At 35.9% G+C, this 18,004-nt stretch overlaps 1 protein-coding gene and 1 long non-coding RNA gene across 2 annotated transcripts; one reads left to right on the top strand and one right to left on the bottom strand.

Moving 5' to 3' along the window:
• Window positions 1–2,522: 2,522 nt before the first annotated feature.
• Window positions 2,523–14,940, bottom strand: LOC112027446 (DAR GTPase 2, mitochondrial). The gene is made up of 5 exons (XM_065778360.1): window positions 14,439–14,940; window positions 12,414–12,518; window positions 7,059–7,136; window positions 6,122–6,258; window positions 2,523–3,089 (listed from the first exon to the last, which is right to left on the bottom strand). The coding sequence occupies exons 1-5, from the start codon at window positions 14,589–14,591 to the stop codon at window positions 2,837–2,839; spliced, it is 726 nt and encodes a 241-aa protein (XP_065634432.1). The 5' UTR covers window positions 14,592–14,940; the 3' UTR covers window positions 2,523–2,836.
• On the top strand, window positions 3,833–4,903 carry LOC136069622 (uncharacterized). Its single transcript, XR_010630863.1, has 3 exons — window positions 3,833–3,878; window positions 4,405–4,500; window positions 4,704–4,903. It is a non-coding gene; the product is annotated as an uncharacterized LOC136069622 (long non-coding RNA).
• Window positions 14,941–18,004: the final 3,064 nt, after the last annotated feature.

The raw sequence follows: 18,004 nt of genomic DNA, 5'->3' as shown, positions 1-18,004 counted from the left end.
CCACAATGATAATGCTCATTAGTCTAAGCAAGAACATCTTACCTGTACACTTTTATGGAGATTATAAATTGGACTCTAATTTTGTGTCATGTATCTTATCTAAATTTTCTAATTTTTGTACTCAAATTAATGATGCATTAACATTTAACACGAAAGCCAAGAAAACCACAATGATAATACTCATTAGCCTAAGGAAGAACATCTCACCTGCACACTTTTATGCGTGATCTCAATAGAGTCTGAAACTCTTCTAATCCCACAACCAGAACCAAGGAGTCCAACGAGAAATACTATAAAAGTAAAACATCTTCTCCTCTTAATTTCATATCGTCATCTCTCTCAACCTCTATCAACTAGATCCACACACTACCCTCTCCTCCTCCTTACGGATTTCTCAGAGCAAGACTGGGTTCAAACACAATGTTCAATCCCACTCTTCCTTGCTTCACACTCTCATACATTAGCGCTTCATTGGTATCTCCAAGAAGCTTCCAAGCTCAATTATCAGTTTTTATTTTTTAATGTCCCTTTATATATTTTAAATAATAAAATGCAATTTTTTTTTTCCACTATAGCATCACTTAAATAATAAAATGCAATATTCTCTTTTTTTTATTCGTTGTGTTTATCTAATGCTATCCTATGTATGATAAACCAAAAAAAAAAAAAAGACCAATAGCATTACTTAAATAATAAAATGCAATATATATTTTTCATTGTTTGATTTAATTCTATCATTCATATGATAAAACCAAAAAAACAAAAACAAAAAAATTGGCCAATAGCATCATTACAATTAACCAGTCCCGTGCGGTAGCACGGGGTTACATACTAGTTCTGAATAATGCATGGATACAAAAACTGAAAAGCATATATCTCATTAATCAAACCCTTCAAGAGCAAAGCTAAAAAGAAGTAAAATTATGGTTAAAAACTTAAAATTTTGTAATCTAAATCCAATGGTTCCCAGGGATTGAGGACAAACCAAGACAATGAAGTAATGTGAGGTGAATAAGGCTATTGATCACATAATTGAAAGAGAAAAATAAGGGGGATGTAGCTACATTCTCCTCTTTTGAGAATATTATAAGCATTGATTTTGTATCGAGATTGAAGTTGACGACCAAATGTTATTATTAAGTACACCAAAATTAAGGAAATTGAGACTCTAATTGAAATTCAATGTGTGAAGTGAAGACTCTTAAAAATCTAAAATCTAAGGAGTGACTCAATGTGTGAAGTGAAGACCATTAAAAAGAATTTGGATCTTTCATGACAATTAAAAAAAAAAAAAAATTATATTGTAGCTTTCATGAATTAACAGACCAGATGTAAACAAGAAATACAAATGAATAGCAACTTACCTTCAAATGCAAGTTAAAAACTCTTTAGCTTCTTCTCCCAGTATCATGTCTATAAGAAGTTGGAAGTTCGTTGTTGGACGCAGATGTGTTAATGAAAACATGCTTTTTAATTTTTAAACAACCTGTGATGAAATATTTGCTGCCAATTGTGTTCCATGAAAGCCTTCCTCAGTGTGTTGAACATTCATTTTCTGGTCAGGGAGTTCATCAAAGCTTCAATCTTTCATCATTAAGAACCTAATAATAACCCAATTAAATTATTTGATACAAATTACAAGAAACATTACGATACAAGAGACCAAAAAAAAAAAATGCTGGCAATATAGGGATTGGGTATTCTTAGGGTGTTTTTGTATAAGCTATTGGAAAATGATTTTTTGAATTTAAAATGACGTTTATAATTTTTTTTTTTTTAAAAAAAAAAAAACTATAAAGAGTTGTGGTTACATAACAAAGTTTTGGATATTTTAAAAACATTCTTTAAACTCTCAAAACGTCTAACCAAACAGACCCTTAATTACAAAGGTCCACCTTTGTCTTTGAGCTACGTTTTTATAATTGGACTTATTGGCTTTGAATGGATTTTTATTAGGCTTAACTAAATGAGCATTTGGGTTTTAATTGAGTGTGGTTTTCAAATTGGGTTCTTATGTGTTCGGAATTTTGTTTAAAATGTGAGCTGGTTGAATCTTGTTTAGGGTGTGATTTTAAATGGACCTTGTTGAGACCTGGATTGGTTGGGTTTAAGTTGTGAGGTTGGTTGATGTAGCTCAGGTTGAGCTGCATTTTCAAATGGAATTTGGCCATTTGGTTTAAATCTAAATGTGTGTGGGACTCATGGGTCAAGGCATTAAAAAAAAAAAAAAAAAAAATCAGATGGGTTTTGAGGGTCAGGCCGAAGCCACTCAATTATTTGGCAGTGTAGAGTGAGTATGGTTGAGCTTGTGACTTAATTTGACTCAGCACGGGAAAACTTACCAGGTCTAGGCATAGTAAGTATTGATAGACTGAGAGCTCTTTCTTGATTTTATGGGTAGTGGTGCATGGCCGTTCTTAGTTGGTGGAGTGATCTTGAAACTTATATTTGCACTCAAACTGCATATGTATTAGAAAAATGCTAAGACCACAACAAATCACATTGCGTTGCTGCTGACAGAGTGCATAACAAATTTAAATGATTTATTAATGGGTTCTCCTTTGGTACTTTGTGCTCCAGAAAACAATCTTCTAATGCCTTAGGCACAGATAGACAAGGTGCATACTACAATGGCTTTGTTAGCCAAAAGTATAAAATGCAAGTGAATAATATAATCAGAACCTTAGAATAATAATTACAATAACTTTTTTTTTTTTTTTTTGAGAGAGAGATAATTACAATAACTATTAGAAAGAGAAAAAAGCATCATTGCCAAAATCAATAAAAGAACACTTTCAAAATAGTGAATATAATACAATAAAAAGGATCGCTAACACTAAGTGTGCCAGGGTAAAGAATCTAAAGTATAATGTCCCAATCGCCCAGTACGATAAAGATTCAGTAACTTAGCAGCAACTTTATTTTGAGCCTCCTCACCAAGTTCCACAGGAACCTGAAAAGCTTCACGCAATGCAGTCAACTCTGCCTCAATAAGCCTGCTCAAATCCTCTCCAACTTGCACATTGCCATCAAAAGATGAAATTGTCTCAAAGAGAGTCCGACGAACATCATGTACTATGAAATTAGTGCTGCAGGTATTTCAACCATCTAAACAACTGTTGGGTTCAAATATATATATATATATATATGTATATATTTTAATGTTTTTAGCCAATACTATCTTATAATAATTTATTTTCTTCTATTCTTTTATTTGTATTTTTTATTATAAATTTACTGGGTTTTTCCCCTTCATTTTTGGAATATTCCTTGTCTCATAGAGAAAGGAAAGTTGAAGCATGCAATAGTGAGTCCAAATCCAGGCGAGACAAAAGATATCAGCAGCTTGAAGGTATGTGTCGTTGATTATAACATTGTGTGCCTTTGAAGTTTTTCAAGAAATAAAGTACATACCGGGATAACGCAGGTGCTACTAAAATCTACTGGTCATGCATCAGCTCTTCGAATAATTTATATACTCCCTTCCCCCCCTCCCAAAAAAGAAGTGGGATAATGGGCACATAGAACTATCTGCATACTTGATACAACCCCACCAACGTAATATTATGTTCAATTTGGCTTCCTGTTAAAAGATTCTGGTATCCCTTCATAACCTAAACCCTAAAAAAGAGAAAACAGTCATTTACGCTTACTCCATTTGATACTTTATTTGGAAGCCAAGGAAAAAAATAAATAAATAAATAAAATAAAATAACAAAGGGGGTGGGGGGGGGGGGAGGGGAATAAATTTTTTTACGTCCATCTATTTTGGTTTTGAATATTTCTTGGAGAATCAATTAGCTTTCTAGAATATTTCTGCTCCTTTCATCTNAGTGAGTCCAAATCCAGGCGAGACAAAAGATATCAGCAGCTTGAAGGTATGTGTCGTTGATTATAACATTGTGTGCCTTTGAAGTTTTTCAAGAAATAAAGTACATACCGGGATACGCAGGTGCTACTAAAATCTACTGGTCATGCATCAGCTCTTCGAATAATTTATATACTCCCTTCCCCCCTCCCAAAAAAGAAGTGGGATAATGGGCACATAGAACTATCTGCATACTTGATACAACCCCACCAACGTAATATTATGTTCAATTTGGCTTCCTGTTAAAAGATTCTGGTATCCCTTCATAACCTAAACCCTAAAAAAGAGAAAACAGTCATTTAGCTTACTCCATTTGATACTTTATTTGGAAGCCAAGGAAAAAAATAAATAAAAAATAAAAAAATAACAAAGGGTGGGGGGGGGGGGAGGGGAATAAATTTTTTTACGTCCATCTATTTTGGTTTTGAATATTTCTTGGAGAATCAATTAGCTTTTTAGAATATTTCTGCTCCTTTCATCTTCCTTTCTATTTTATTTTTTATTTTTTTGTAAATGAAAGTTCATTTTAATTTCAGATAGGTAGTCATCCCAATGTTTATGTGCTGGACCCCCAGGTGTTTTGCCTCCCAAAATTCTCGACACTGAGGTCTACTCCAAGTTAGCTTTAACAGGTATGATTCTACCTGCTAAATTTTGCTCTTCCATGGGTTTGGATGTGTCCTATAGCTTGTCTAAGTGTGTTAGAGTTACTCTGGTATGTAAATGGAGTAACTGCCATGTATACATCAGTGTCATATCTAAGATGCATGGGATGATATTGAGACTTCCAACCATTGCAACAATTTGAAGTCAGGTTTGCTTATTCTATTTGCAGGATCAATTAGAGATTGCTTATTAGGAGAAAGGGAAATTGCTCAATATTTTCTAGCTCTTCTTAATTCAAGGATGAATACAAAAAATGGGCAAAGTTGTCCATGAATGTGAATGACAGAACATTCTTAGACCTCAAAGCAGAGGGTTTAAGTAGCTGTGAGTTGAACAAAAAAAGAAAAGGCAATACCCCACAGATCATACACAGGTATCAGTATTTTGTTCATCATACTCTCAAAATTATACATGTCATTGATTATATTCATCTAGATTTTTTATTTATGCTTTTCTTCTCTTTATTGATAACTATCAATAATTGCTATGTAAGCTACCTTCTAGTAAGAAGACATAAGAAAACAACAGTTCTGAACAGTAACAGCTATGAGCATTACATGTGTAGGGACAGGGCCAGAAAATTCTCATTTTAGTAGTGTGAGGGGGAAACCTCCACTTATAAAACAGACTTTAGGAGTTCAGAGAGAAATGCGCCTTTTTCTCTCGCTCAACTCTTCTGCACTAATTCCTCTAATAGCAGTAGCGCTTCTATGCAAACTAAATAACTCTAGTAAATATTTATCTAGATTGAAATAGGAGATCATTTTATCACGAAATGATCTTATTTTCAGGGGGTACTTTTAGTTTCATGATTAGATTTAAATAAGTAATATGGTAATTTATCCCAAAAAAAAAAAAAAAAAAAAAAAAAACTTGTAATATGGTAAACAACTGAAATACGAGCATTGATCTCTCTTTTGGGACTGGGATCAGAATTCTGTGTGAAATTGATTGTCATTCTATAACTCTTTCTCACCAAATTACAAACTCTTTAAGCATGAATCAATATGGTATCGATAAACCACTGAACTTCAAAATTCATGAAACCATTATGATTTTGTGGCTGTTAGTGAATTTCTTGTTTCCCTGAATGCATTTAGTGGATACAAATGTTTGGGATACCCATATGTCATCATCAAACTGATTTGAGCAGATTATATGGTTGTTAAACATCTCAATTGAGCTCGAGTGGCTTTGTTGATTAATCAATTTAGTTATTTATTTATACTGGGCTTGTATTCAGTGGAAATTGAGCTTTTTTCTGTGTTAAACCTAAATCCTTATCATAAACCACTTTGCTTCAAGAAATATCAAACCTGCTGCTGCCAGAAATGCTCTCTGAAACCTATTTGCTTCAAGAAACAGCCCTCTTTGCCATTTTAAATCCTATCTTATAACAATAAACCAGAAAGCCAGAACTTTTGAACCTGAAAGCATTCATTCCATAAGCACTGCTAGCAGATTTCTCATCTGTTCTGTGTCATCAATTCTTGTCTTGCTCTTTCTTAGCCATTTTAAATCCTATCTTAAGTTCCTTGTTTTTTTTTCTTTATTTTAAAATGACATTATGATTGTTGATTTAGGATCCTCCCAATCTGATGCAAAGAGTTGGCAAGGGCTGACTTACCAACATTCGGAATCCCAATAAGCATTATCACTGCTGTATAATTGAAATCATTTGTCCTCTTCAATTCTCTGACTCGGGCTAGTAAAAAATTCAGCAACTGTAAGAAGTGAAAATTCCTTGAATTGGAGTAAATTTATATAAATAAAAACAAAGGCTTTATGAACAGAAAAGTATGAAAACATCAGAGATGAAGAGGAAACCTATTAAATTGGTTTTTGACAAAAATTGTCATAGTGATAGAAACACATTGTGATCACTAACACATCATTATCAAGTGAAAAAAGAAAGAAGATACGGCTTAACTCCAGCAAGAGATCCAATGACAAACAATAGATTATATTTTCTTATTCTATATAATACAAGTGGCAAACCTATTGATATTTGCCAATGAGTACTACCTCTAGTGGTACCTGCTCCTTTCATAACAATGCAGTAGAGGGTGGTTTACCGAGCAAACTTAAAAAATATATAAATAATATGTTTTAAGAAAAATCAACACAGCAATAGAGACCCACTATGATAATCAACAGAAGTAGTTTCCAAGTAAACAAAATAGAACTAATAATTGTTTTGATCGGGTTTAGATATCTAACTATAATAAAATCTCATCATTAAGTTTGTCAAACACATTTCAATAAGAAATTAGATGTGCACATGCACACCCAGGGCACATCCATACCCACTTGAATGAATAGGTCATAGATAATGATAAAAAAGAACTGACACTGTGTTATTATCCATAGTACAAACATTGATCCTCACATAATATTTGACTCATTTCATACGCCATAATAAAATGGATACATACAAAAGACTATCTAAACACACAATGGATTATGCCTAATGCTCCACAGACCTCTACACACTTGGGAAAAGAGAAAAGAAAATTATATTTACCTCCTTTATATTTTCCTTATTATGGGAATTGACTCCATAAGAGATGCAGTTTTGTTGCTCAAAATACCTCTTCCACTCCTATAAACCGAAAAAGGGGGAGAAAACGAAGAAGTTACAAGATAACATTATTTGAAGACAAATGAGCGAAAAAATCACTTTACAATTTCACTGTCCTGAAAGTATATAGAATTACTAGAGAAATTTAGTTTGTCTATTCTGATGAAACGCATATATATAATCTAAAACTTTGATGATCCAGAATGGCTGAGTTTTCAAAGAGCATGTTGTAGTTGTTATGAAATCATCAAAGGAACAAAACAAGCCTAGGACAATTCCAGATGATGATCACTAGTACATCAACATTCAACAATGACTTTAGAGTTGGAACCATGACAAAATTTCACTATTATTTAAAATCACACTCATTATACACAATTTCAGCTGAGATATCTTTTACAATCTTGAAATAAAAAAGCAGTCAATACCAAGACTAACATAGGCTGATATGTCAAGCACTTCTACGGAAGTGGCCAGGGAGATTTAGAGTGGAACAGGACCATCTTTTGAGGAGAGTTCCTGATTGTCTTCCTCCCAGTGTTGTTGCCTGCTGGGGAAAGGAAGGAAAGTGGGGCTTCCTTCCAGTACCTTCTAATGCAATAAGGATGGTGAGGCTGAACAACAGAGCATATTTGGGGTGCAGATGGGGTTATCCTGGGGAAGGATATACGTGGGGGATGGGATTCTTTTTCTAAATACGTACGGTTTGAAATACAAGATGGTTCTAGAATGAGGTTTTAGACAAATATTTGGTGTGGTGATGGCTCTCTTAAGGACTTGTTCCTAGACTTGTTTGCCTTGACAATAGAGAACGAGGCTTCAGTATCATCATATCAAGAGGGAGGGGGTGTTGACATTGGAATCCCCAATTCAGCTGGTCTTATCAAGACTAAGAGATGGAATCAGTTGATTCTTTTTTTGAGATTCTTTATGCTAATCTGCCCTCCTTGTTTGGTCCTGATCGAGCTGTGTGGATACCAAAAACGAAAGGAGTGTTTGAGGTTCAACTGTATTATAATGCCTTTAGGAGTATTAAAGGTTTCTTTCCCCTATAATGAGGAATCTATTAATCATCTACTTCTCTGTTGCTCTATGGCAACAAGTATTTGGTCCTGGGTCCTCAAGTTTACAAGTGTGTTAGATCAGTTTGTTTGGGCGTTTACTAGTGTTTGTGGTTCTAATTTACACTGAGATAGGAGGTTTTTATGGGAGGAACTCTGTGGCTCGAATAGCTGGTGGAGTGTCCCATGGTGTGTGGGTGGTGACTTTAATGTGGTTAGGATCCCTTCCGAATGATTAGGGTCTAATTCTTTCACTACTGCTATGCGGGAATTTTCCAATTTTATTTTGGAACAGGGTCTCATTGAACTACCATTGCAAGGGGGTACTTTTACTTGGTCTAATTCTAGAGAAGTTGCTTTGAAGGCTAGGCTGGACAAATTCTTGTTTTCTGCAGATTAGGAGAATAAGTTTCCAACAGTTTCTCAAAGACGGATGTCTAGGTTGTGCTTGGATCATTTTCCCATTGTCCTTGAGGGTGGATCTTTTCAGAGAGGGAGTATGCCGTTTAGATTTGAGAATATGTGGCTTAAGGATGAAGGTTTGGTGGATAGGGTTCGGTCTTGGTGGGATTCCTATCAGGTTCATGGTACACCGAGTTTTATTCTGGCCAATAAATTAAAGCTCTTAAAAAATGATTTGAAAAGATGGAATGTGGAGGTGTTTGGTCATGTTAAAGTTTGGATTAAAAAATTGTGGAAGGACCTAAGTGTTCTAGAGAATATGTTGGAGAGTCGAGGATTATCAAAGGAGGAAAGGGTAGAAATGGGAAGAATTTGTGATGAATTAGAAAAAGCTATTGGAAGAAGTATGTTGGAGGCAAAAATCTAGAGTTCTCTATGTAAGGGAAGGAGACAGGAATACTAAAATTTTCCACCGTATAACTAACTCTCACAGGAGGGTTAATTCTATTGATAGGCTTATGGTAGATGGGGTGTTGTCTTCGGACCCGGCTGCTATAGCAGACTATATTTCTCAGTTTTATAGGCAGCTTTATTCTGAGGATGTGGCTCATAGACCTATCTTAGGTGATGTGGATTTTTCTAGTATCTCAGTAGAAGATGCAAGTTGGCTAGATAGGCCTTTTGAGGAAGAAGAGGTGTTTGGGGTGATCGATGATTTTAATGGTGATAAGGCACCTGGCCCGGATCACTTTTCCATGGCATTCTTCTAGTCTTGTTGGGGTGTTTTGAAAACAGAAATTATGGTTGTATTCCACAATTTCCATACTCAGGCGGTGTTTGAGAAGAGTCTTAATGCTTCGTTCCTTGCCCTTATTCCCAAGAAAGTGGATGCTGTGGAGGTCAAGGACTTTCGGCCTATTAGCTTAGTTGGTGGGATTTATAAGATTATTTCTAGGGTGTTGGCTAATCGGCTTCGTAGGGTGGCGCATGGGCTTATTTTGGTTTCATAAAATACTTTTGTCAAGGGCAGACAGATTTTGGATTCCGCCTTGATTGCTTCTGAATGTCTTGATAGTAGATTGAAGTCAGGAGTTCCAAGTGTGTAACGTAAATTGGATGTGGAGAAGGCGTATGATCATGTGAGTTGGGATTTTTAATGTATATGCTTTAGCGTTGTGGTTTCTCAGAGAAATTGAGAAAGTGGATAAGGTATTGCATTTCAACTGTAAAGTTTTCCATTCTGATCAATGGTAGCCCATTTGATTTCTTTGGAAGTTCTAGGGGGTTTCGGCAAGGGGATCCTTTATCTCCTTTGTTGTTTGATATTGTGATGAAGGCATTAAGTCATATGTTGGATGTGGCTGCCTCCGCCGGGCAATTCTCAAGCTTTTCTGTGGGTAGTACGGCTGGTCCATCAGTGATGGTGTCTCACCTTTTATTTGCAGATGACACTCTGATTTTTTTGTAATGCTGACCTTCTCAGATTGCTAATTTAAGGGCGATTCTTGCTAGATTTGAGGAGGTGTCAGGGCTTCGTATTAATTTGGGAAAATCTCAATTGGTACCTGTTGGTGGGGTACACAATTTGGAGGCTTTGGTGGGTCTGTTGGGGTGTGGGCAATCTTCTCTGCCCTTGAAATATTTGGGCCTTCCATTAGGTGCAAAATATAAGGATTTATCTGTTTGGAATCCTATCCTAGAGAGAATGGAGAGGAGATTAGCAGGTTGAAAGATAGTGTATTTATCTAAAGGGGGTAAGGTAACACTCATTAAAAGCTCACTTTCGTCTTTACCTACATACTTTCTTTTCCTTCTTCCTTTATTGGGGAAGGTGGCAAAGCGTATGGAGAAATTACAAAGAGATTTTCTGTGGAATGGGATTGGTGGTGAACCTAAAATACATTTAGTTAATTGGGCCAAGGTATATAGGCCTTTGCAGGTTGGGGGGTTGAGTATAAGACGGTTGAGAAACTTTAATTCTGCCTTGCTAGAAAAATGGTTGTGGAGGTATGGCATGGAGACTGATGCTTTATGGAGGAGAGTTATAGAGGCAAAATATGGGAACTTTTGGGGTGTTTGGTGTACAAAAAAAGGTGACAAGTCCTTATGGGGTCAGCTTGTGGAGATACATTAGGAGTGGTTGGTTGAACTTCTCTAAACTCCTTGTTTATGATGTGGGGGATGGTACAAGAGTGAAATTTTGGAAAGATTGTACTCTCCAAGAGGCCTTTCCATAGCTTTATTGTCTTAGTAGGTCAAAGGATTCCTCGGTGGCTGAAGTTATGGGTTGGTCTACTGGGAGGTTTCAATGGAATGTGCAATTTTGTCGTCCACCACAAGATTGGGAAGAAGAAGCCTTTGACCGGTTTATGGGATTGTTCTATTCTTCGACAGTGTGGGGGTTTGGCCTAGATAAGGTTCGTTGGAACCCTACAAGGAATAGAGGTTTTGAGGTTAGAGGTTATTATATCTCCTTCTACCCTCCTACTCTTGTTTCCTTTCCATGGAGAATGACAAGGCAATCGAAGGTTCCTCCAATGGTGGCTTTCTTTTCTTGGTATGCTTCCTTAGGTAAGATCTTAACAACAGACAACCTTCGTAAAAGATGAGTGATAGTGCTTGACTGGTGCTATATGTGTAAGAGGTGTGAAGAGTCGGTGGATCATCTTCTACTTCATTGCTTCATAGCTTGGGAGTTGTGGTCTTTGGTTTTCTGCTTGTTTTGTATTCAATAGGTTATGCCTCATACTATTCTTGAGTTGTTTGAGGCTTGGCAAGGAAAGTTTGCACGACATCGTCACATTGATGTTTGGAAATTAGTGCCTCATTGCTTGATTTGGTGCATTTGGTGTGAAAGGAATGCTAGAAGCTTTGAGGGTTGTGAACATTCTTGGCTGGAGATTAAGTCTTTTTTCTTACACACTCTCTTTGAATGGAGTGTGGTCTTTTCTCATTTTTCTTGTTCTTCCTTTTCTTTTTTTCTTGACCGTTGTTCTTTTGTTTCTTGATTTGTGCCTCCATAGTACATCCCCAATGTACTCGGCTTGGCAATCTATCTATTATTAATAATATTTTTACATTATTTATCAAAAAATAAAAAACTTTGTTTGGGTTAACTTGGTGATGCCTAAATTAGTGTTTCAATTGGTAGAATATTGACAAGGAAACTTTCAGCACCATAGAGCAGCTAAGGTGTGGTGAGTCTTGCCTCCCAACCCATACAGTGAATGAGAGTCTTTCTCTGTTAATTAAAAATTAAAAATATGTCAGTCAAGTTTGGGATACCTTAATGCAAAGACAAGTTCATAGTTCATACTGTGGTTAAAGCATTTGAATTTAAAATAGTTATGGATTTCAAAGAAGATTTCAGGCACCATAGAGCAGCTAAGGTGTGGTGAATCTTGCCTTCCAACCCATGCAGTGAATGAGAGTCTTTCTCTGTTAACTAAAAAGGATCCCCAAAATATTTACTAATAAAAATATATATATATATATGTGTATGTCGGTCAAGTTTGGGATATCTTAATTTAAAGACAAGTTCATAGTTCATGCTGGGGTTAAAGCATTTGAATTTAAAATAGGTATGGATTTCAAAGAAGATTTCAGGCAGTATAATTAATTCCTCTCACATGAAAACTATCTATCATTTTATGGCCATATAGATATTATGACAAGTGCCTTCAGAGATATAGGTTGTGCACAAGATATATGTGAACTTCCTCCATAAAGGACTGCAAGTTGCAGGACACTTTTGCTTCCCTCAAGAGGATTATCAACCCTTAGAAATTTCTTATTTAATTACTATAGAAAACAAAGAAGTGAACAAACTACCTACCTTAATCTGAGACCGATTTGCAAGGTCCATCTTGTTCATCACTATGATCCGCCTAGAGGAAGATGGGTAGTTTCTCAATTGCTCATACTCCGATGACAATGGAATCTAGAGAGCAATAACAATAAACATTAAAATAATAAGAACTGACTTATCAAATTATCAAAAAAGAATTGACTTATCAAAAAAAAAGAAAAAAAAAACAGTAACTGAAAATAAGCCATTAATGTTGAAGCAAATTTTGGTTTATTAAGAGCTCAAACAATGGATTGAATTAGTTCTTGCCAAAGGTGTGAGTTCATGCTCCCTTGCTAAAGTTTCAACCAATTCTTGATGGCTTTGCTTACATTATCTAGAATTGTATCTCACAAATTCTAAATAGAAATTCAGTAAGATTGCTTCCAGGATAATTATCTCAAAACTTACAAACACACTTTCTGAAAAAAAAAATAATTAAGAATTCATTTTTAGATAAAGCAAGCAATCACTTTTCTCCTTGTGGGTTGCTTGGGTTCATGAGAATCTAATGAGGGGCAATAGTTTTTGGTCTGTAAAGCTCCCACAGAATATTACATACTGTACATGGGGTTGGAGAACTCTTCTGAAGCAAAGAGGTCAAGCAAGATGATTTCTAAAACATAAGATTTGGGATGGTGCCAGGTCTTCTTATGGCAGGATAATTGGAATCCTGATGGTATTCTAATTCAGACCTATGGGTGTATAGACCAATATATGATGCAGCAAGCTCCATTGAAGCTAAGGTGAATAGTGACTTGAAACAAGGAGAATGGTGCCAACCCCTTGCTAGATTTAAGCTCAGCCTCATTTCTATTGGTAACCAAGACAAACCTTTCTGAACTGCTTCTCCCTATGACAAGTTCAGTTGTGCTGCTGCTTGGAACCAGTTAAGGCATAAAGAGATGGAGGTGGTATGGTGGAAATCAGTATGGTTACCTCAAGCAATACAAAAACACGCTTTTATGAAGTGGCTTACTTTGAAAAATAAGTTGACTACAAAAAATAGACCGATCCAATGGGGTTTTTTTGGGGATAGTTATTGTGCATTCTGTAGAAATAAAATAGAGAGTAGGGAACATTTGTATTTTGAGTGCTCCTTTACCAAGAGGAATTTGGAAGCATGTGATGGGGCTTTGCCTAGTAACTGATGTTCCTATTATTTGGGATGAAATAGTCCAATGGGGAGCGACTAATTTTGAGGGAAGAATTTTTAGAATTACCTTCTGCAAAATGGTCTGGTGGGCCACAATCTATCACATATGGTAGAAATAGCAAATGTCATGGAGGAATTGTTTTGACAGTAGAACAAATTATACAGAGAATTAAATGGGATATTAGAGCTAAAATGGGGCATGTTGTTATGGCTGGAAATATATTGCTTCACAAAGTTCTAAGCTCTAGATTGGGCTGCTTGCACCTTATTACCTGAGCATACCTCTTTGATATGCTAATGGCTCTTATGGCAATTATGATTACTAGTGCTTTCTGTAGATTAAGCAGTTGTTTAAGTCCTAAGCAGTTGCTTTAGTCAGTTTTTTATTGGAGTGCTAGTTGGTATTTTTGTTGTTCTCTGGTTTCTGCAGGTTGTAAAGTCTGCCAGAACAGTTGGCTGTGTTTTAGCAGAGTGTGTAGACTTACTGTCTTGTTTGATATATGAACTTACTGAATTCTCAAAAAAAAAAAATTCCCTCTTAAAGGCATGAAATTGAAAAAAACCAGTAATGAAAAAACAGAATAGTATTACACTATAAGAGTAGAGATGAATGACAGCTTTGAATCATTAAACAAAACTGAAGCAAATCCAAATCCAGATTTCATCCACCACCCAGTTCTTATTGGGTTCAACACTAATAAGAAACCCAAACCCAGATGCTAAAACAAGTACATCCACACAAAGAAAAATGAAACATAGATATACATGTACATGCATATGCAGACATTTTATCAAACAGTTGGTGTACAATACAGACTAAAGAAACGGAGAATGATGAGATGAGAAAAGAAGGGTACCCTTGCATCTCTGATTTCAAGAACGAGATCAACCAATGGAAGTCGTTCGGCGATGGCACGAGAGGCCGCAGCCATGTGAGGGCCGTACCATCCTCCTCCACCCTTTGTGGCCAATGCGCCTATTTGCCTTGCCAATATAGCCGTTGCTGCCATTTGGGTTATTGGCTCCAGTATTCAAAAAGCAGTTTATTAGTGAGTGTGTTGGCTGATAGACCTTTGTTTGTTTTTGGGCTTGTTCAGCTATGTGTTTTGGACTAAACTCATAGGCTTTGAAAGTTTCAATGGATTTTTTTATTAGACTTAACTTGATGGGCTTTTGGGTTTTAAGTTAGTGTGGTGTTCAAATTGGATTTCTCATGTGTTTGGAATTTTCTTTAAAATGTGGGCTAGTTGAATCTTGTTTAGGGTGTGATTTTGAATGGACCTTGTTTGAGATGTGGGTTGGCTGGGTTTAAGTTTTGAGGTTGGTTGATGAGGTTCAAGTTGAGCTGCATTTTCTAATAGAATTTGGCCGTTTGGTTAAAATAGCACAACTGCACAAGTAAGTCACGAGCATGAATTATTATTATTATTTTTTTAATGTTTGCTTGCTTTTCTTTTTTAAGAGGATTATTTTTGTTAATCAAATGAAATAATTTAAAATTTACTAACTTTTCTTCAAAATGAATTCATAAAAAACCAACTACTATTTTCTTATATTAATATTTTTATAATATAATTTATGAGATCAACAACTGCACTTTCTTTTTGTTTTTTTAATTTTTTTTAATAATCAACAATTACAATTTGTGAGGGCCTTTTTTTCACTGTTAGGCCTCAACTCCTTCTACTGTATTATGGCTTGCTAGTCTAAAGTAAGAGAGTTGAGACTAGACTTGCTAGGAATGTGATTCAGGCCAGCTTGTGCACAAGTTAGACTCACCCAATGAAGATGCGTCCTAGCATGAGCACTGTGGCTTGAGCGTAAGGCGTGGTCACAGCAGGAATAACTATTATAAGTGTTATGGCAAGAATACACAATAGCAGAATAACTATGATAATGAAACATATTAAATAAAGTTAACACCATGAAGAGAGTTAATAGAGTTATGACAGAATAATACAGCGAGTAGAAATAACAATACAGTAGAAAAAGAGTAAATAACTTAGTAACTTCTGACCAAACAGTAAGAATATCATCCAATAAACATAACCAACGAAATAACTTGTCTGTTGGATTATTGGCTGAGCTTTTCAACAGAAGCGAACCTAAGAAGGGAACTAATCTCCAACGCAGGTAACCTCAAGAAAAGGCTCTTGGCATAGAAGTTACTCACTCTGGAGAAAGGGCCTAAGTGGTTTGAGGTTCGATTCTCAATTTTCAGAGAGTGAGTCTGTCAAGAGAGAAAATATGGTTTATTAATGCATGCCTCTATTCCTACTGCTTTACTTTCCCTCTAGTCTTCTTTTGAATCTTCTTTTTTTTCGTTTGTCTCTCTCTGTTTTCTTTTCCCTCTATTTTTCTTTTCTACCTCTTGCCCTTCTCCCTTTTTACTGTTCATGGTTACCCCCTTTTATACTGTCTGCTGTTGTAGGATTTACCCCTTTTGTCCCTCAACCATTTTTGGCTCCTTGTGGGCATCTCTCCAAGACTGCCCATTAGCTTGCCGGCTGTCCAACCATTACCTCTGCCTAAAGTGTGTTGGTTGCGCCACTCTCTATTTCCAAACAAAATTATTTATCTTGTTTCTAACCTCTCCCTGTTCTTGTTTTACCCATATAAATAAGGATTAAGCTATCTCATCACCTACCTCTATGGCATGCATTAAGTGGTCCTAGCCCATATTTACCTCTTTTGGGTGAAATGTCATCTCAGCAGAACATTTTCCAAAGAAGCTTGAGTGAGAACCCTAAAATAGACCTCCATTTCTCCCCACCGCCAAACCACACCCTTTAAATACCTTGACCCATGGCCTACCTCCCATGTATTAGTTAGGTACAAGTAGGTGGTGCCCTGGTCCTTTGTGCATGCTCCACTCCATTTGCGTTTGTTCCTTTCTGGCCTTCACACCATTTTTGCTGCTCTTGCATTGTCTGGTTCTACTGTACATTCTAGTTTGTGTTTATCCTTTGTGGTGTGAAGGATACGTGGGCTTTTGGGCTCATATTTTCTTCCATTTATCCCTTCCTAGGCTGGGTATTGTTCAGGTGAAAGCCTTTATCTTCATAGCTTGCTAAGCCCATGCTCTCTTTTTTATGGTCATTGGCCTTTTGGCCATAATCCTGTCATACTGCTTCATTGTGTTTGCTACAACTTTTGTCTCTCCTTTATTTCTTATTACCCCGTGGGCTTGTTGGCTGATGTTTCTACCATATCAGCCCATTGATTCATTAATTATTTGCTTAGGACTTCCTTAGCATATTTACCACATATTTACCTCTCATCAGTTTATGGGCTTATTAGCCATCATTTCTACTATGTCAGCCCATTTAGTTTACCACTTTATTCCTTGGGTTTCCTTGGCCAATTTACTCATTTTTTACCTCTTTTTACTCCCATGGGTTTGTTGCTTAATTCCTTGGGCTTCCTTGGCCCTTTTACTACATCTTTACCTCTCATTACTCTTATGGGCTTATTTTCCATCATTTCTACCATGTCAACCCATTGAGTTTACCACTTTATTCCTTGGGCTTCCCCGACCCATTTAGTTCTTCTTTACATCTCATTATTTCCATAGGCTTACTACTTCATTCTTTGGGTATCCTCGGCCCATTTATTTCTTCTTTACCTCTTATTATTTTCATGGGCCTATTAGCTATCAATCCTACCACTTCAACCCACTGGGCTTGTTTCCTAATTTCTTTACCATTTTGCCCCTCATTTTCTTCTCATTTTCCTTATTGTTGGGCTTCTTCTACTGTTAGACCCTTTGTCAAAAATGGGCATCATCACAATTTATATCATAAAACAAAATAAAGATTTCTATACAAGCTTTCAAGATGGATAGTTGAGTACAACTTTTTTTATAGTGATGGACGTCTATGCCACTAATTATTTTAATTTATTTTAAGGATGATATTGTAATGTTAATATGTTTAGTTACATTTTTTTTTAAATATAAAAGGTGAAAAATCACTTAAATTTTTTTATAAAAAAATTATTATATATTATAACAAGATATATTATTAGCCATAAATTTATTATATATTTTTATAATTATTAATTAAATATTTATGACATCACCAATTCGACCACTGGTCGGACTACACAACCGATAATCACTTTATTTTTCAATTTTTTTATTGTACTAGTTTTTAAAACCATGGTTATATGTGATTAAATTATTAAATTTACCAAATTCCATGATAGCTTAAACTTTAATTAAGACAATCGATAATTTAGTAGGGTGGATTAGCCAATGCATAACCACCCCTCTATTTGGCAAGTCTCATTCCAAACTCAAAGAAAGCAGTAGCAGATATCAATAGAGCATATCAAGAGCAACTAGCAACTTGAACAACCCACAAATCCCCACATCTGCCAAGTGGATGACACCTCCTCTAAGCTTGGTCAAGAGTAATTATTC

The sequence above is a fragment of the Quercus suber genome, unplaced genomic scaffold, assembly GCF_002906115.3.
Source record: "Quercus suber isolate HL8 unplaced genomic scaffold, Cork oak 2.0 scaffold_180, whole genome shotgun sequence".
NCBI lineage: Eukaryota > Viridiplantae > Streptophyta > Magnoliopsida > Fagales > Fagaceae > Quercus > Quercus suber.
The sequence above is the reverse complement of the archived record's forward strand: the minus strand, read 5'-3'. Positions and strand labels throughout refer to the sequence as shown.